Below are 20663 nucleotides of genomic sequence, written 5' to 3' on the forward strand. Positions count from 1 at the left end.
ACACTCCCTGTCTATAGTTTTTTACCTCTCACTAGCCAATCCACTGTGCTGTCTTATGTCCTTTCTGCTTTAGTAAAACTGCTCTTGCAAAAGTCGTCATTGACATGTGTCACTAAATCCCAGGACACGTTTCAGTTATCTGTCTTGACTTCTGTCCTGCATTTGAAATTTAAAATTCTGTTTTCAGCATTCTTTTCTCATAGTTTCTATTCCATCTATTATTACATTATTTGAACATGGCTTAAAAACAAATATTAAAACTTAAGGAAAATCTAGGACTAAAAGACTAGGACTAAAACCTAGGACTAAAATCTGGGACTAAGAAGGTTTTTAAAAATACTGTGAATATACTTATACTGAATGTACCATTTACTAGCTAAAGCATTTAGAGCTCAGGATTTCTATTAGGTCAGACCTAGTAGAAATTCTTTCCATTAGGTGTGACCTAATAGAAATCGTGAGCTGTAAGTGCTTTATCTATAAAATGAATATCGTGTCTCCTGATTTGCTTGCACCACAGGATTGATGCAAGCAACAAATCAATAATGTATGTTTAAAGTCCTGTGTAGAAAATATGGAAAATAATACATTATTGTAATAAAATAATATACAGTCACCCCTCTATATTGATGAGTTCTGCATCCACGTATTCAACCAATTGCAAGCCAAAAATATTCAGAAAAAAAACCCACTAAGTTTCAAAAAAGCAAAACTTGAATTTGTTGTGCTCTGAGCACTACATTGAATCCACATGAAGTTATATATAGGCATTGTATTAGGCATTATAAGTAATCTAGAGATGACTTAAAGTATAGGGGAGGATGTGTGTAGGTAACAGGTAAATACTATGCCATTTTATATAAGGGAGTTGCTTCCATGGAATATGGTTATCTGCAGGGGATCCTGGTACCCAGGCCTCACTGATACTGAGGTATGTCTGTACTGAGAACCTAATCAGTTTCCTCAGAAGCATTGTGAATTAAAGAAGAGTTTGACCAGATCAAATCTGATCCTCTTTCTCAGTATCTGGTTATATCAGTTTGTCACAGGTTGCCTGTTGAACAAGATCTTAAATGCGCTATTTGAAAACAAGAATTGGTATTTTTTTTGCCCTGTAATAATTACAGAATCATATCTTATGCATAGCTGTATCCAGTGTCTAGCATACAGTTATTGTCCCAATGAATGAATGAATGAATAAAAAAATGAATTCTGGGTTTCTGGTAAACTATGGGTTAAGGAATTATTTGTGTCCTAAATTTTTTGAAAGTCATTTCCTTTAAGAAACAATTCTACCATTTTTTGTTTTCATACAATATTACTTTGTTATATTTTCTACTAATTTTCATGGGTCTTCAAGAAGACTCAGTAGAAAAATGGCTTTGACATCTATGTGGTCATATCAATCTGGAATGGGGAGGGTGGGAAAGAACCTCTGAAATACAAGCTAATTTCTCTTCTGCTTTTCTATTTTTAAAAAAGACTCCTTATTTTCTGCTGTGAAAAACTTCTCAGAGGCTGCTTCAGATTTTCATAAACGACTTATACAAGTTGATCTTAACAAGTAAGTTTCAAATCCCTTTTTTTTTAAAAAAAAAAAGCAATCTGGTTACTAGAATGAACTGTTTTCACTCATATGAGCATTAACCTCTAAATCACTGCTATTCAAATTATAGTCTGCAAATCAGCAATAGCAGTAGTACCTGGAAACTTGTTAGAAAGGCAAAATATCAGACCCCAACCAAGACATGCTGAATTAGAATTATGCATTTTAACTACAACCCCCACCCTGCCCTTCAATGATTTATACTAACAATAAAGTTTGGGGAGCACTGCTCTGAATGGTAGACTAAAAACTCATCCTAAAGAGACAAGGGCCAAATGGACCTGTCATTAGGAGTTTGCATGATGAAAATTCTGACTATAGCTGTAAATTCATAGCTTTATGAGTTTAAGTGCATTTGTAATATATTTTACTAGTTCTTTGTTCAGTACTCCTATGTACCAGTTTAGAAATTCTTTTTTCATGGGTAATTTTTTTTGCATTTTATTTAATTTCTTGCCACTTTCAGATTGAAAATAGTTTCAAAGTATATTTAAATACCATGTAACAAGCATAAATTTATCCACAGATGTGTCCATGTCACATTTATTTTTTCAGACCTAATCAGAGTAAACTTTGCTACTTCCCATATTGGAAGAAAGCTATTATCAGTAGTTTTTAGGGACCTCATTCTCCTTTGGATTGTAGGGGAGCCCAGGGAACTTATTCAACTCCCCAAAGGGATAGTCTGAGTGTGAAAAGGGATTCCTATCCATTATGTGCAGCTATCTCTTACCCTCCTTACAGACTTCTGAAACCTTCATTCACTCTTTGTTGTCCAGCCTGTATCTGCTCCTTTTTTCCTCAGTAGAACTGAATGACTTATCAGGAATAACTTGATAGCTCACTTTGTCTACCTTTCCAGGAGGCCTGGCTATCCTTCTAGAAAGAAGTAAAGAATGTCTTTGAGTCCTTTTTGATTGGTGTGTGATCTAAAAAAATATAACAAACGATTTCCCATTAGGTCTCTCTGCTGACTGTAAATATTAGAAAGATGACTCTGCTGTTGTTTGTAGCTCACCATGTAAGGCATTACTGTGTTAATATTCATTTTGTTAAAAATTGATCAATTTTGGAAATATATTTTCCCGAGCCTTGTTTTTATTTAATATTTTTTTGAAGCATGATTCTGCGGTTTGGGTTATAATTATGTATATGTTCTTCTCAAAGTCCCATTGCAGTGAGAATGATGAATGACCAATTGATGCTCCTGGAAAGAGCATTCATCGATCCTCTTGGTTTACCAGGAAAGCTGTTCTATAGGTAAGGAAACAACAGGCGCCAAATACATCACTGTGACCAAAACCAGCATACCTAAAGTTGGCTTTAAACTAATGCCATTAGATGGGTGAAAGGCAAATATGTACACTCTAGGGAATTTGGGTAAGATTGTACATTTAATAATAGTATAATACATATTAGAAAAATAAATTTCATATTGTTTATTGCTTTGCTTTGAGTGAAAATGGTAAAGGCTAGTTGAAAAAGAACTCTTTCTAACAAAATCTTCAAACTGTACACTCTTAAAGGGAATTTTAGAGCTCATCTAGTTAAACCTTATACATATGAATCCTTTTTATAGAATCTCAGATAAATAGTTATCCAGTCTCAATCTTTTAGTGATGAGAAGCTTACTACTTCATGAGGAAGCCCATTTCACTGTATGAAAGGTCTTATTAGAAAGTTTTCTTCATAAAGATTTAACATCTATTTTCCTGTAATACTTTTCTCTTTGAGTTTGTTCTATTAAAGTCAAGTAAAATAAGTCTAGCTCTATTTCCATATAGTATTTTAGGTTTTTGAGATGGTTCTCAATGATGGTTAGATTTCATTTTTCGGCTTTATGATGGTGCAAAGGCAATACACATTAAGTAGAAACCATACTTCAAGTACCCATGCAACCACTCTGGTTTTCATATTCAGTGTAGTACTCAATAAATTACATGAGATATTCAACACTTCATTATAGAATAGGCTTTGCGTTAGATAATTTTGCCCAACTGTAGGCTAATGTAAGTGTTCTGAGCACATTCAAGGTAGGCTAGGCCAAGCTACGATTGTTGGTAGGTTAGGTATATTAAATGCATTTTTGACTTGTGATATTTTCAGTTTATGACGGTTCTATCAGAAAACAACTCATCGTTAAGTCACGAAGCCTCTGTATCCTATTTTCCTATCTGTATCTCTATGTCATATTCTCTCAGTGTCTTGGCTGCATCCCTTTGGATGTTCTCTATTTTCTCAAGGTCCTTCTAAAACAGTGGTTCTCTGGTGGAAATTAGAAAGATCCTAGCATTCAAAGCCAGAAAATCTATATTCTAGTTCACTTGCAGATGTGTGATTTAGAGCAAGTATCTTCTAGGGTTTTCCCATCCGAATTAAGATGATGATAATTGCTACTTTAAAGGCTATTTATCATCAAATAATATGCAAAAAAGGTCTATATGTTACCTTTCTTATAAATGTTAATGATTAATGTTAACATTTAGATAATTACAAGCATAGGCTTTTAGAACCCAGCTCTGCCACATACTTCATGTGACCTGGAAAAATTATTTCTCTAAGCCTCAGATCTCTCAGCTACTAAGTGGAGATTATAATTGCTTTTACCCAATAGGCCTGTAGATTTAAGGCCTGTAGAAGATTTAGCTCAAGAGGGATGCACTCAATAAATAGCAGCTATTTTTATAAATAAGAACACAAATGTTTGTTTCTCATTGATACAAATGAAATAGCAATGATCAATTATTTATATGAATCAAACAAAAGCCAAAAGCAATATCTACAGTGTTTGTTAGTCCTCTCAGGTGTTATTAGTCTATCTTTATGTATTTATTTTTTATTTATTTATAAGAAATCTATATTTTGTCATTATTTTAAAAACTCAGGCTTTATAGAAGCATATAAAATAAAAAGGAGCAGTGTTTCTTCAGCATTCCCCCCTACCCCCTACACCCAGTTCTGTTATTCTCTTCAGAGAAACTCAATGTTAAGGGTTTGGTGTAAATTTTAATGCACTTATATACATATTTATATATGTATATAGTCAGCCCTCTGTATCTGTGAGTTCCACATCTGTTGATTCATCAACTGCAGATAGAATATATTTGAAAAAAAAAAATGAATGGTTGTGTCTGTACTGATTTACAGACCTTTTTTGGGTCATTATTCCCTAAATATAGTAAACAACTATTTGCATGGCATTTACATTGTATTAGGTGCTGTAAGCTATCTAGAGCTGATTTAAAGTATCTGGGAGGACTTGTATATGTTATATGCAAATAGTAAGCCATTTTATATAAGGGAGTTGAGCATCCTTAAATTCTGGTTATCCAAAGGGGATCCTGGAACCAATCCCCCATGGATACTGAGGAATTATTGTATATACTTATACATTTATATATACATATAATATTACATTTATATACAATATATATGCAAATATTTCCATAAAAATGTACACACACATTATATAGACATTTTTATTTACATAAACATCTATATTTACATATTATATTCATATAAATTTACATACGTAATCATTTATATTTACATGTATAAATATGTAAACCCATTTATATTTACATAAATAATGTATGGGACCATACATTATAATTTTATTTTTTTTCCTTAAGAATGTATCTTAGGCTGGGCGAGGTGGCTCACACTTGTAATCCCAGCACTTTGGGAGGCTGAGACAGGAGGATCGCTTGAGGCCAGGAGCTCAAGACCAGCCTGGGTAACACAGCGAGACCCTGTTTCTACAAAAAATTTTTAAAAGTAGCTGGTGTGGTGGTGCATGCAATCCTAGCTACTTGGGAGGGTAAGGCAGGGGGATTGCTTGAACACAGGAGCTTGATGTTACAGTGGAGCTATGATCATGCCATTGCACTCCAGCTTTGACAATCTCTAAGATTTTTTTTCATTTTTTTAGAGAAAAGATTTGACTCTTGTGAAAATACCTATCTACCTCTTATTGAGTTTCAGATTAGGTTTTTTCCACAATTATTTACTATTATGAAAAGTATTGGCATTGTATGGATGTCCTTGAGTCCTATTTGAACGTTTGTTAATATCTCTATAATCAGGACCTGGGATTTCAGGGTGAAAGGGTAAACACATTTTAAATTTGATTAGGTTACTACCAAACTGTCCTCCAAAGACTACCATATTTTTAAAAATGCACTTTGAACTATTAGCTGAATGTTAAGATTATATTCTAATGCTAATTCATATTATTACGTTTTAGTCTACTGCAGTAGTATGGAAATAAGTTCTTCCTTCATGATCATAAGGATTACTTTATGGATTGATATGACATATTGCATATGCACACTTTTCCCAATAACTGCTAAGATAAATGTAGCTATAATAGCAATTCCAGCTACCCAGAATTTCCCATTTGTCTTAAAGAATTTATTTCAAAATTATTTTTTCCTCATCAGGCAATGTAGATCAGGTTAAAAATGATCTTGCAAATCTTATAAAACCTAAGAGTAAAAATTTTCAGTACGTATAATGGATCAATGACATTTTTAAGATCTGCTATTTCATGAACCTCAGGAATGGAGAGATTACCAAATTTGTAGTGTAATAAAACTGTTCTACCATGTAGAATTGATAGACTAAGAAAATTAGACTAATCTGATGTATATATGTATAGCCATTATATATATATGTGTGTACATTACATATGTATGTATTGTTAAAAACGTTAGCCAAATTATATTTAACAGACTTTAATTGAGCAAAGAATGATAGACTCAGACTCCAGTGCAGCCAGGTGATGAAGAGTTACAGACAGAAAAAGGAAAGTGACATACAGAAAACGGAAATGAGTAACAGACACAGTCAGATTGGTTACAGCACAGAATTTACCTTATTTGAACAGTTTGAACTGACCCCCTTTAATTGACCAAAACTTGGTGATTGGCGCAAGAGTAGACTCAGTCTGTTGACAACTCCATTTAGATTATCGTTCGCTATGTACACAGAAACCTTTAGGCTGAACTTAAAACATTTAAGGAGGCAGCTTTAAGTTAAACTTGATTTAACAGTTGAGATTCAGTAATGAATAAATCAGAAAACATTATACATATTTTAAAATAAAATGTTAATGTGGAACATATAAAACATTCATCTTAAATTTCAGAAGTATAACTAAATGTTTATTGTGAATAAAAAACACGTGTCTTAGTCCATTCCTGCTACTATATCAAAATACCTGAGACTGGGTAATTTATAAAAAAACAGAAATTTATTCCTCACAGTTCTAGGGGCTGGGAAGTACAAGATCAGTATCAACCAATTCAATGTTTTATGAGCACCTGTCCCATATATGGCTTTTTTTTTTTTCAGGGTGTCCTCAGTTGGCAGAATAGATGGAAGGGCTAGCTAGCTTTCTTCATCCTCTTTTATAAGGGCTCTAATCCCTTAATACTGTCACACTGGAAATTAAGTTTCAACACACGAATTTGGGGAATGAACACATTCAGACCATAGCAGCATGCTTGATAAATTTTGCAAACTTAATTATTTTGAGTTGTGGGTAATATATCGTAACTATCACAACAAAGGCAAATAAGTAATAAATCCTTCCTTATCTACCGCTGAGCTCATTTTCTATATTCTATTACTCCTCGTTTTTTCCCTAATGAAAGTTCCACAAAATTAATTGCTCTGTGTGGTAAGCATAATAATGGCCTCCCACAGATCTCTATTTTCTAAACCCCAGAACCTTTGAATATGTTAGGTTACATGACAAAGAGGAATTAAGGTGGCAGATGGATTAGTCACACTAATCAGCTGACTTAAAATAGGGACAGTATTCTGAATTATACTGGTGGTCCCAATGATGCAATCACAAGGGTCCTTAAAAGTCTTCCTGCAAGAGGCAGGCAGGAGAGAAAGTTAAGGTGATGCCACTGCGAAAAGACTCATTCTAAAATGCAGTTGCGGATTTTGATGGTGAAGGAATGTGGGAGGCCTCTAGAAGCTAGAAAAGCAAGGAAAAGGCTTCTCCTCTAGTGCCTCCAGGAAGGAATGTGACCCTGATCATACCTTGATTTTAGCTTAGTGAGACTTATGTCAGACCAACTGTAAGATAATAAATTTTTTTAAGCCACTAAGTTTGTGGTAATTTGCACAGCAGCAATATAAAATGAACACACTCTGTAATGGAATCTAAAAAGGATTAAATAAAGCTTACTTTTCTTGCAAACATCAAGTGAAATACTGTAAAAGTCTTTAAAAGCTGCAAAGCATTTAATTATGAAATTCTAGAAACATTTGTGGCCGGGCATGGTGGCTCTCGCCTGTAATCCCAGCACTTTGGGAGGCTGAGGCGGGTGGCTGACTTGAGGTCAGGAGCTGAAGACCAGCCTGGCCAACATGGTGAAACCCCGTCTCTAATAAAAATACAAAAATTAGCCAGGTGTGGTGGTAGGCACCTGTAATTCCAGCTACTCGGGAGGCTGAGGCAGGAGAATTGCTTGAGCCCAGGAGGTGGAGGTTGCAGTGAGCTGAGATCATGCCACTGCACTCCAGCCTGGCCGACAGAACGAGACTCTATCTCAAAAAAAAAAAAAAATTTCGCATTATCATAACTCATCAGTGAATACTTACTATGTACTGAGGGGAAGGTTGAGGAAAAAAGAAAGACTATGAAGTGTTGACCGTATTCTCTAGTCTGCTACAGTGGTTCTTGACGCCTCTTAAAAATTCAGAAATATTCATTGTGGAGGGTAATTAAATCATCATATACTTGAAATCTTGAGAACTAGACCAGAGTTTGAATTCTTATGGGACTAGAATAGCTATTTGAGTCCACCATTTCATAAAAGGGTATTTGAGTTGCTTAAGCATTACCAATTGTCTGATCATTTCTTTTAGCTTGCTGCCTGTTTATCTGAGAAAATTATGGAAAGGATTTAGTTTCAGAATAGCTAATATTTACTGAACACCTATTAAGTGTCAAGCTATGCTTTCCATCCAATATTTGATTCTCACAACAATCCTTTTAGGACAGTAATTTTATCACCACCATTTTTAAGATATCAGGCACAGGGAGGTTAAATAACCAGTGCAAGGCCACAAGGCTGATGATAGTTGATAGTATTCTGTTGATAGTAAATATGCTAATATTCTGATTTTTAAAAAACAGGCAGTCTCACTCTACAACCTGCTCAGTCACTACTCTAAGCAGAGTCTACATTATTTCAATTATTTTACAAATCTGGGACAAGTTTAGACAACTTAGGCAATTTGCCAAAGGTCACTGAGATATTAAATGCCAGATCAATGATTCAAAGGTTATTCGCTTCCTACATCAATTTTTTTTTTGCTATATTCTTCCTTTACAATTCTCCAGAAGAGGGTAAGTATACTAAGGAATATCTATGACTTGCATCTCTAATTTCTTGACTCATATACAGGTCAGGATACCAATGCTTATAAACAACTTAGCACATATACTGATTTTAATTAAAAAAAAAAAGATCCGAGGCCATATTAAGATTTAAAAGCCAAGATAATAAATCCTGATGTACTTTGGTAAATCTGAATGATGAGTGTTATAGATTTGTCATTAATCATTAATACTGACTTATATGGAGCTCTATATTGCTTCATACAGATTTACTCTAGAATAAGGTTTGGGGTTTGACTGTTGGACCTAATTCCTGATGTGAGTATTAATAAAATACATCCCTTTCTGGAAAGCAAAATTCTACATAATTATTGCGGAAAGAAGTAGCTTAATCCCTTGAGCTACTTATGTTGAAGTAAAAAAGCAACTATAAAACTTTCTTTCTAGATCAAAAGTTGAGTGTCTTTCCGGACAACCCACATATAACTGTCTTACCTTTGTGGAATGGACTTCATTATCCTTGCCATTTGTGACATTTTGAAATACAGGCTTCTTTAAATACTTGCTTTTTAATGTCTAAAAAGTATTGGGAACAACTGTCATTCTTGTTTAATCTATTTTTAAAGGCAACACAAAAATAAATTATCTTTCTCAATCTCCTCTTACTAAAAACATCCATAAACTTACATGTTATCACCACATTTGTGGATGCTCACGGGCCACTGAACAATTATTCTGCACGACTTACAAGAACTTACTTTCTTCCACCTGTTTTGGGTTCGCAACATGGTATATGATTCCTGAGATATGTCTTGGCGAATGCATATTGTTAGCTTCTTTCCTGGCTTGAAATTATGATTGGCATAAGTAAATCAATTGTCTTCTTATTATAGGAACAAAAGTATCACAAGGAAACATAATGTGGTCTAAACAAAAAGCATGCAAAATGCATGTATACACTTTAGTTCAATTTGCCTTGTTTTCTTCTTTTTAGGCACATCATATTTGCTCCAAGTAGCCACAACAAATATGCTGGAGAATCATTTCCTGGAATCTATGATGCTATCTTTGATATTGAAAATAAAGCCGACTCTCGTTTAGCCTGGAAAGAAGTAAAGAAACATATTTCTATTGCAGCTTTTACAATTCAAGCAGCAGCAGGAACTCTGAAAGAAGTATTATAGAAGGTCTCAAGTGGCTAGCCATTAAAGGTGTTGCTAAAAGTCTGAGGATAAAATTCACCTTTCTGATAACTTATGAAGCCAGGGTGTTCCAAACTCTTTTCATGTCATGTTTTGATTATAGGCCTTGGTCTTTTCATCTGCAAAGCGTTTTTTTTTTGCTCTTTAAAAGTTAATAATTATATTAGCAAAGTGTTAACCTAATGAAGTAAAAAACTCCTGTGTGGCAGAAAGTAAAAGAAAATTTCCTAAATTATAGCAAGGAATGTGAATTCTCAGACATTGTGAGTGTGGGAATGTAAAATGGTAACATCACTTTTGAAAACAGTTTGGCAGTTTCCTATAAAGTTAAACATATACTTTTACTTTAGGACTCCAGAATTCCACTTCTAGTTATTTATTCAAGAGAAGGAAAAACAATGATCACAGCAATACTTGTATGCATGTTCATTGCAACTTAAAAGCGTAAAAACCCCAAATGGCCATCCACAGATGAATGGATAAACTGTGGTATATCCACAATAGACTACTTACTACTCAGCAATAAAAATGAAGTAACTTTCAATAAATGCAATATTATTGGCAGACATTGTTGAAGGAAAAAAGCCAGACAAACAGCTACATAGAAAATGCTTCTATTTAGATGAAGTGGCAAACTAATCTGTAGTGTTAAAAATTAGATTAGTGATTGCCTAGGCAAGTGGCAGGTTGGGGAGGATGGCTGCAAAGAAGTATGAAGAAACTTTCTCCAATAGATGAGAATTTTCCGTATCTTGATCTGAGTGGTAAATTGTAAACTTAAAATATATATATAATTTATTGTATGAAAATTAAGCCTCAATAAACGTGATTATAAAAAACAAGTCTGGCAAGGAAACCAGAATCATATACCTTCTCTTGTGAAATCACCATGAAGTGTGAATGGTCAGGAAAAAGCCAGTAATATTCATACATTTAATAATTTCAGCTCTACTGAATAAACATATAAGTCTGATGGGTGATGAAAATAGCTACTATAATCTTCATATTCTAACTCCTATAAAGACTGTATATCAGAATCTGCAAACTTTTATGCAGATCCCAGTGACTCAATTACATGTTCAACTATGATTAAAGCTTCAATAAACTTGGTTGTTCATCTACTTCACCAAAATAAGAATTAAAAATCAGAAGAGCCTTCATAGGCAAGCACAATAACTAAAATAAATCACAGCTCAAAGCTTAACTACAAGGAAAAACTACCCATTACCCTTGCTCCCAGGCCAACAATACAGTTTAACTTAAAACAGTGGGGGCATTTAGTTTAGAGGCATTTTCTATACATCTCAGTATTACTAGAGGGTATTTCATTGATCCCCCACAATAAAATAAGTTGCAAGTATAGCAATGACTCATCAAGGTAATTTTTAAATATGTTCCATTCCTTCTGCTTAAAGAGGCAATAAGGTGTGCTATTTATGAAGTATAAATATACACGATTAAGACTTTTGTAAAAGTTAGGGAGTTAACTTCACTACCTCGCTACACTACCAAAGTATAACACTTTAACTTTTGCCTTGAAGCACTGTGTTGTAGAAAAAATACTGCATTAAGACCCATGAATCATACTATCTACTACCCAACTGAGTAATCACTACATATCTCTGGGTATCAGTTCCCTCCAACTCTATCATTTCTAAAGGAGACAAAGCACAAAGGTTTAGAAATCTCTTGGGTGTTCTTCCTACTGGTAGTTTTCCTGAAGACAAATGCGAGCTGCCAAAACAGCATATGTGGTCTGAAATATGAGTTTGGAGTAAAATAGTAATCATTGCAATTTAATTTTTCCTTTAATTAAGTTTTATCATTTTTAATCAATATCTGATTGTTAGCAATAGAACAAGTGATTGTGTGGCATGCACTATAATCAGTTCAGGATATTGAATATAGAATACGTATTATCATATGTTAAATAGGGCATATGTTTGAACTTTTTAAAAAAACTGAGATCAGCTGAATTAAGCTGCTAATCATTATTCCCCTTTGATCTCATTCCTTGGTCCGAGTCCTGAGAGAGATACTATTCCTCTTAAGGATATTTAGGAAATAATGACACGGAAATATTTTGCTTGTCACAGTATATTGCCTGTTTTAAGACCTACTTTTAAAATCAAGCCATAAATTCTTATTATAATGCCATATTTTTAATCATTTAACCTACATATGTTTAATCAGAAGTTGTCTAATATAAAAACTAGTAAGCAAAAAGCATGTGAAATGTATATACTTTAACCAAGAAATTCTAAAAATTGGTTTCTATAGAGACAACTGGAGAGAATGACAATGTATGTGACACAAGGGTGTTTACCACAGCATTTTTTATCATAGTAAAAAATTGCAAAAAAAAAAATCACAAGCTAAATATCAATGGAGAATTGATTATAGTATAAAAATGATCATAAAGTGATTATATATACATTTTTCACTTATATAGTAAGTTGTCCATGACTTAGTGGTTAAAAAAAGTGATAAAACTAAATATATGAATATCAAAATACCAACAGTGCTTGCATTTCGGTGGTAGACTTTTATGTGACTTGTACTCTGTACTGAATTGCTAAAATTTTTTTACATCAGAGTATATTCCCTTTTATAAGGGATAAAATAATGTAATAAAAACTACTGTTTTCATTTTGAACAGACAAAAGTACAGAGTTCTGGGATACAATACAGTTCACAAATAGTAATCCTATTTTGTACCCTTGAAATTTATTAGTTTATTCTGAGGATACAAATAACATTTATATATGCACACATGAGCCATCTTAATATTTCCATTTAGTTCAGAATTTCAAAAATATCAATTGATCCTTGAACTTTCAAGTATAGAAATGAGTTTAGGGTAAAATAGTAACCACTGAAATAATTACAGTACTGTATTAGATTTGTCTTTTTCTTTAATTGCTTAACTTCATGAACTCATTTGATTTTTTCTTTTAATTTTTATTCATCTACTTTTTCCAATCCCCAATGTGATTAAATTCAGAAGAACAGTATCTTTTAAGTAAATGATGCAAAACTTCCTTTCACATCATCTCACGTCTTTTCCCCCTCTGTATTAGTAGATAATTATACTATCTACAGCCTAAACGATCTTCCTAAACGTGATCATGCTATGTGCTATAAAAAAATCCTTCAATGGGGACCTCCACTACCGAAATGATGTGGTAGTACTGGCAATCGCTCCCAGGTGCAGTAACTAGGAAAAAATGGATCAAATGCAAAATACATTACAGATATGAAAGAGCTGTGGAAGTGCTTAAGACTAGATGTACTAAAAATCTTTGAGTCTTTTCTAGATAGCTGAGACTACCAACTGTTTTCTTTCCTGGGATCATTTGCCAATTCTAGGCATGGACTAAAGATCAGGCTTTGTGTGGACTAAAGCACTTTACTGGGGAAAATCAGCAGGACTTTTACTGACTGCATGATCTATCATGATGTACTAGAATCTAGAGGAGCCCTAAACCCAATACTGAGTGAGACTAGAGCTTACGGGCTAGGCAAACAAGTTTTCTGAACAGGCCAATACCACCTCTCAATGCCAGGCTTCTTCATATCCTATTCTTTCTCCCTTCTCCTCTCTTGTATTTATCTGGCCACTTCCTTTTTTTTTTTTCCCCCTCAGGACTCTGCTATTTATCCTTCACGAAATCCATCCATAAAATCTACCAAATATGCACCACAGAAACTTTCTACAGGCTTATCTTTGGCATAATTTTTATTTAACAACCTCCTATTTTCCTTGTTGTATCCTTTCTTGGAAGCGGAGTCTGTTCAATTATCTCCAGCACAGAGGAAGTGACCTGAGTGCTGAATAAAACAAAATAAGCAATGGAATCGCTACATTAAAGATGCTTACAAACTTTTATTATCAATAAAATCTATAAATTTTACACCTATCAACTCAGAACAATTCACTGGGAGGAGAAAAACTATTAAAAAGCCTAACTTCAAATGAACTCAAACTTTTCTGCCAAATCATAAATATGAAAAGTAGATCCATGTATGCTAGAGGATCTCTCTGGGAGAAGTGTCCTACAATTTATAACATTTTACAAGTGGTTAGATCCATTAAAACTTCAAAAACTTCTAGACTGTCTTTCTCCTGTAATGTGGTATCTTCCCTAACTTGCTAAAACTGAGAACCCAGCTAGCTTTACATAATTGAAATGATTGAATTTGTTTGCCTAATACACTAATATTTGATTTTAATGAATTCTCTCACTCCCACAAAGTGTCTTATGTTAGCTGCCTTCATACGTGGCCTTTTAATCAACCACATCTAAGAATACCGAGATGCAAAAATTGCTCAGAGTCCAGATGATAATAAGGCTAAGGTTATTTCTAGGCACAAGCATTTAGAACAAACTGCCTGCAAGGGACAAATTTACCGCCATGGGCCTTTTACTTTGACTCGGTCTTACAGCTGCAAAATCCATCCCTAATTTTTGTCAACTGCCCATTGGCCTTTTAGAGGTTCTTAGTAGAAAATCAATGGCTCAACTAACTATTGCGAAAACTGAACACATTATCTTCTCATGGTAATTTAGTCATTTAATTAATATTAGGAAATAAAGGAATAAGCACTAATAAGCAAATGGCCATTTAGATTCTGGGTTTTGCGTGGTGACTTGCATGTCTTCAGTTTCATGGTTAAGAGTGTAAGGACTTTGGAATCAGTTTCTAATTTTAAAATTAAATTTCACCATTTGCTATCTATGTGACCCTGGAGGCAAGCTATGCACCTTTCCTTTGCCTACATTTCTCCATCTGTAAAATACAGGTTATACTGTAAATAATCATGGTGATGTTCTGAAGAGAAAAGCTATCATAAGAGCTTGGCAAAGTGTTTGGCACATTCTAATTATGCAACAAAAGCTATCATTATGTCCACAGCTTCAAGTTACCTCTTGTAACTAACACTTCCTAAATTCCTATGGCTAAATTACAAATTTCTACTCAAGTGAATTAAGTCCTGTGATTAGACACCTACTTTCCCTGAAGGTTTTAAAATTATCCTCAGATTCTGGCTTTCATTTGTCTTCCCAATGGCTTTCTGTTCCCTTAAATTTGTCCTCCATTTCTGCCCCCAATTATTCAGCTCTTTCCTACATAGGATTTTAAGTAGCTTTACTGGGGGTATGGTAGAAAGAGAAAGGGGACTTGAAGGAATCTTTAAGGCATCAAAAATAGTCTAAGTTGGCCTCAAATATGAACTGAGTAGTCTGGGCTCAATCTGTTACTGGAATTCAGCTTTCTTTAGTAGGAAGCCTTTGAAGGTTTTACACAAAATTATAATGAACCCATTTATTACTATCAGTCTAAAGAACCATTTAAAACTTGTGGATTTTCTTGACACAATTTCCACATTTTTCTGTACCTTAAGAATATATCATGCCTAGTTTTATCAATCATGTTTTATCACTGATACTAACAAAATCAAGGTCTGTGGTAGATTTATTTTGCTTTTGCCCATCCAGCCTTCCTTGCCCATTCTGGAAAAAGAATGTTTTCATAAGGGAACCCATTACAGATGGTTTGGGTGGCACACTGAATATTTAGCAGGTGAGCCTAAATACTCCTTTATTGGATTTACTTATTCCCATGCTTGTGTACTCCTACTTACATCATAATCAAAAGCAGGGATTACCAGTTTTTTGAATTAAAACAAGATGCCCTCAAAGTTCAGAGTGCTATGAATGTTGCATCCTCAAAGTTAGCTAGTGAATTTACATTACTGCCTATTATGACTCTAAATCCTGACAGCCAGACAAGGCCTATGAGCCTCAGATCTTACAAATAGCCTGGAGTACTTCTTGAGGATTTGTAAACATTCCTTGGACTCAGCAGTCCCTTGAGAAAATCATTTCCTCCAAAATCTGTGTCTGTATTCTCTATCTTGTTTAAGCTCTCCCTCCATTCCCAAACCTAGGAATTATCCTAAATTTTCATCTAGACCCTAATTCAAGATCCTCAGTCTCTCTTCTCTTCCTACTGCTTCTGCTGTATTTCATGCCCTCATCCTAACTGGTCTGTCTCTACACCAACTCTAATTGTTCCCTTCTATCAAAGCTAAACTTGATGCTGTTTTACTGGATGTTTTATCTAACACAGAGGTAAGAATTATTATTTACGAGCTACATATCACTATCAAAAAGGCAATGAAAACTTTTGTGCTTTTTGCAGTAAGGATTCTGAAACTTCTTTGGAGGCTGTTAAGAAAAACTAGAGACCCTAAGAGTCATCAAATCACAAGTGATGAATTGGCTATTATATCCAAAACCATCCAGGCAAAATTACTACATAATTTTATAACTTTACTAACACAACAAAAAAATTGTTCCTGGTTACCAAACACATTAAGAGTTTTCCATGCTATATGCCCATGTTATATAAAGCCTATTCACTCAACTGACAGAAGCAGCACAGAATAGTGGTTAAGAGCATGGAACAATACAGAGGCAGGCTGCATGAGTTTGAAATCTTTATACCACAACTCATTAGTCTGAACTCTGGGTAAGCTACTTAACCAACGTCATAAAGTCAGTTTCCTCATCTGTAATACAAGGATAAAAAAACCCACCTCATAGCATGGTAAGGAAGATTAACAAGTTAATCATAAAAATAAAATCTGAATAAATATGAAACTGCAAAATGAGATAAGCAAAATGAAAAGGATCAGGGTGTTTAAAAATATTAATGCACCCATCTAACCTCTTTACTGAACGAGGGGAAAGTGCCTCAAGTTCAGGGAGGTTTCCCTTTTCCAGACTCAATCACTAATCTTACTTTTATTAGCAAAGTTTTTAAAAAAGAATTTAAACATTTAAACAGCATCTCTGCCTAATGAAAAAAGAATGGCAAATTGAATTATTTTAACACATAATATTTAAGCAACATAAAAATGTTTAAGGCTGGAAGTTATATTTCTTTCCAATGGACGTTAAAGGTGACCCACTAAACGGAAAAACTAAGAAAAGTCATTGAGTTTTTAGTGAAAACATCGTCTTCAGAAAAACTGTTCTTAAAGATATTCTTCACAATGAAGAATTCTGTTAAGTTAAAATCAAAGAATATGCAGAAGAAAACCTCTGCAAGCCTGGTATTTTAGAGATAGTGCCATATGTATAAAGCCATAGGCATATACGTAACTGAAGAAGGCAAGCCATCCAACACCACCAGATTAATTTAAGTTGTAAGATACCTGGGCAGTAGGGAAGCAGTCAGGGATAATTAACAACAACAAAAAAAAACCTATCAAACAATCAAAACAAATGAAACAGAAAAACCTATTAACAAAACCTAAAAACAGGCTGGGCTTAATAGCTTGCATTTCAAAACCGAGGCCATGGAATTATGATACTGGTGAAAACAAAGTAAATAACAAATATGAATGCCAGGTCAAAATAATTTGCCATAAAAGATGAACAACAACAATAAACCCTGTTAATGTTCAAATAGATAATTTAAAAGTACCTGACTGCTAAAAAAAATAATTTACAGAGTACATACCCATATATCCAAAAGGGACACCAGCCCTCATAAATGAGATTTTAAGAGTTTACTTACTGTGAGTATACGCATGACATAAATTTTCAGGCTGAGGAATAGCTGATAAAAAAAAAAATAGGGAGTTTGGAGAGGGGAAATAACTCAAAGTCCCTTTAAAATATTTGCAAGAACTCTTTAAGTTTCTCTACACTTTGATGGTTGAATAATTTTCTGAAGAAAATTCTTAATTAAATCCTTGCATAAAACATAAATTAGAATAAAGTAAAATCATTACAGTCCTTTGCCAGTATAGTTACACCAAGAAGTTACATCTTCAACCTATAAACATTTGTTGATTCCTAATCGTATCTTAATTGTTTATAAATTACTGGCTTAAATTATTACCAAAAAAGTAGGACAAGTCTTAAGACCTTGAAGAATTCCACTAAAAACAGATGGTAAAAATAAAATGTTCTACTTAATAGTATTATACAAAGGTTAATTTCTTAAGTTTTATAAATGTTCTGATAATGTAAGATTTTAACATTAAGAGAAGATTAATATAACACATAAAGAACTGTTGTATTATATTTTTACAACTTTTCTGTAAACCTAAAACTAGGTCAAAGAGGTTAAATAAAGGCTCAGTTTATTAGGATCTTACTTCCTTTATACTAGTAAATGTGCTATGAAAGAAAAATAGCATTTTAGGTTTCCCATCTTTAGTTACCAAGTATATATATAATATACCTAACTTTGACTGCTTTGCTATAGTAATTATTTTTAATGCTAAAAAAGACAAAGCAAATTTCTAGAGAAACAAATCAATAAGCACTTTTTATTAACTTTTTTGACAAACCGATAGTAAAACATATGCTACCTAATGATAACTGTGTCCCTTTATGTATGAGTCTAAGAGAAATATTTGGATTTTTATCTGGATAAGAAATTCAAAGCCTCCTTAAGAAGAAAGGAAATACCATGGTCACTAATGTAACCAGACTAAATATAAAAGCTATATGTGTGTGTGTGTGTGTATAAATCAATGTTTTGATCAATGTAACTAATCTGAGGTTACAATATCTCACTGCTTCAAATAATATTTTAATTACATGTAACAGATTAAGATACTGTTTAGGGGAAAACAGCCTCAGAAGTATGAACAAAAAGGCATATTAATCATTACCTTTAATCTAAGTATCAACCTTTCCCCCAACCCACGAAGACTTCATGTCTCTAAATGGTTCCTAAATCATGGAAGACAACTTGAAAAATTTTAAATACATCTCCAGGTATCAGATGCTTATGTACTCCATGTGGGTCCAACTTTTACTGCCCAGAGTTTCTTGTCATGGTAATGTAACATCATGAAAGTCTGGTTGCCAGATCTTTATGTTTTTATTTGTAACAGAGCTAAACCTTTTAACAATTATGTTAACTACAACTAAGTTATTTGCTAATGGTAGTAGAATGATATATATGCTTTATTAAGGAAAACAGTACTTCTGCAAATTTTTCTTTGTAAGAATTCCATAAATACCAAGGAAAAGAAAAGACTCAAAGGGTTTGGGAAATAAACCCCTTTTAATTTTAAATCTACGTAAGTTTAATTTATTCCCAAACTTTCTAAGTTCTTCCAGAGTTCTGGCCTTCAGAATATTTCCTAATTTTTCTTCTTGAGTTCTGTACTAACTCAAAACCTATCCAAAAGATCTAATTCTGTGTTACCTATATTTAATATAAATAAAGTACAATATATAATCAACACTGTATCACTAGAATTGTGAAGCTCTTCATGACTTAAAAAAAAACTCCAAAACAATTAAGCTATTTTATTTAACATATAATAGTCATAAAGCAACTCCATATATTTAGTTTTCTGATATCCTAATGTATTTCCACAAACCTTTTAAGTCTACAATTTTATAGTTTTCCATCAGGGAGGCAAGATATATATAATTTCTTTTTATATTTAACTAAAGGTTTTAAGAGGGCTTAGTCTCTAAATCAGTAACAATTAGTCATAACACCATACAAACACATTTAAATATTCAGGAAAGAGGTTTTTAAGATTATTGCTTAGTCTTGTAAAATGGTGAATTTTAACCAAATTGATACCTCTGTAATCTTATTTATGTTTCCTATACTCTTACATCATACTGCTTGGCAAGTAATGTAAGTTTTGACATAATTTAAAAATTCAAGTAGTTGTAAACAAATTCTAATTTGTTAAACAATTTATATATTCCCCTTTCGTTACTATACTACCTCAGAATTAATCCTCCTTAAAAAAGTGATCATCCCACATAGAAAAAACTGCAGAGCTTCATCTCTTCCTTAAATATTTTCAAGTACTGTAAGAACACAAATCCATGAAAAAACTGATTAAAATTTGACATTTCATCTTGCTTTACTAATTATGGAATAATACAAAGACATAAAAAAACATGTTCCTTAATATTTCTTTGCTTAACAGATAAATACAAAGAAATACTGGAATTATGGTTATGGGCTATCTTCTAGCCTCTTCAAGTATAGGACACAACTATGGTTCCTACCAGTAGGGAGAAATGAATATCAATCTTACGTAACACAAAAGAAAGATGAGAGGCACAAAAAGACAAACTGACTTTGGCTTTTAAGAACCTAATTTTAACCCTGAAATGCCACATTCAGTAACACAACAACAAAACAAAAGATTACAGCAGCAAGCCACCACTTCACACAGTATTAAAAATTCTGAAATAATGTAATAGCCTTCCTCCCATCTCCCACTCAATCTGTTGTGTCATCTTTTTGTTTTTCCTGCTTTTTAGCTGCAGGCAGTTCAAGGCTTGCCCACTGCATCGGTTCAGCTTTTCTCATAGTGATTTCAATCTTTGTTGCAGTCATAGTTACATAACTTCGCTTTACATCGATCACCTGTAACATATCAAAGAGAATTACAGGAAACCTCAGTGGTTTTATTAGTCTCAGAGGA

The 20663-nt window shown here is 33.5% G+C and overlaps 2 protein-coding genes across 5 annotated transcripts in view; one reads left to right on the forward strand and one right to left on the reverse strand.

Annotated features, from left to right (window-relative positions):
* Nucleotides 1-11013, forward strand: part of NAALAD2 (N-acetylated alpha-linked acidic dipeptidase 2) — a 57082-nt gene extending 46069 nt beyond the window's left edge. For all 3 annotated transcript variants that reach the window (XM_002822347.6, XM_063711324.1, XM_054524900.2), the window contains 3 exons: nucleotides 1483-1564; nucleotides 2774-2866; nucleotides 9964-11013. In XM_002822347.6, the coding sequence (XP_002822393.2) occupies nucleotides 1483-1564; nucleotides 2774-2866; nucleotides 9964-10153 (365 nt within the window). In that variant the 3' untranslated portion in view covers nucleotides 10154-11013. The remainder of the gene's footprint in view (nucleotides 1-1482; nucleotides 1565-2773; nucleotides 2867-9963) is intronic.
* A 1115-nt stretch (nucleotides 11014-12128) lies between these two features.
* Nucleotides 12129-20663, reverse strand: part of CHORDC1 (cysteine and histidine rich domain containing 1) — a 29023-nt gene continuing 20488 nt past the window's right edge. Inside the window, exon 10 of one of the 2 annotated variants that reach the window (XM_024254424.2) lies at nucleotides 12129-20605. In XM_024254424.2, coding sequence (XP_024110192.1) covers nucleotides 20459-20605 — 147 coding nt within the window. In that variant the 3' untranslated portion in view covers nucleotides 12129-20458. 2 annotated transcript variants of the gene reach the window in all.

Source organism: Pongo abelii, chromosome 9 (genome assembly GCF_028885655.2).
Source record: "Pongo abelii isolate AG06213 chromosome 9, NHGRI_mPonAbe1-v2.0_pri, whole genome shotgun sequence".
NCBI classification, from domain to species: Eukaryota; Metazoa; Chordata; class Mammalia; order Primates; family Hominidae; genus Pongo; species Pongo abelii.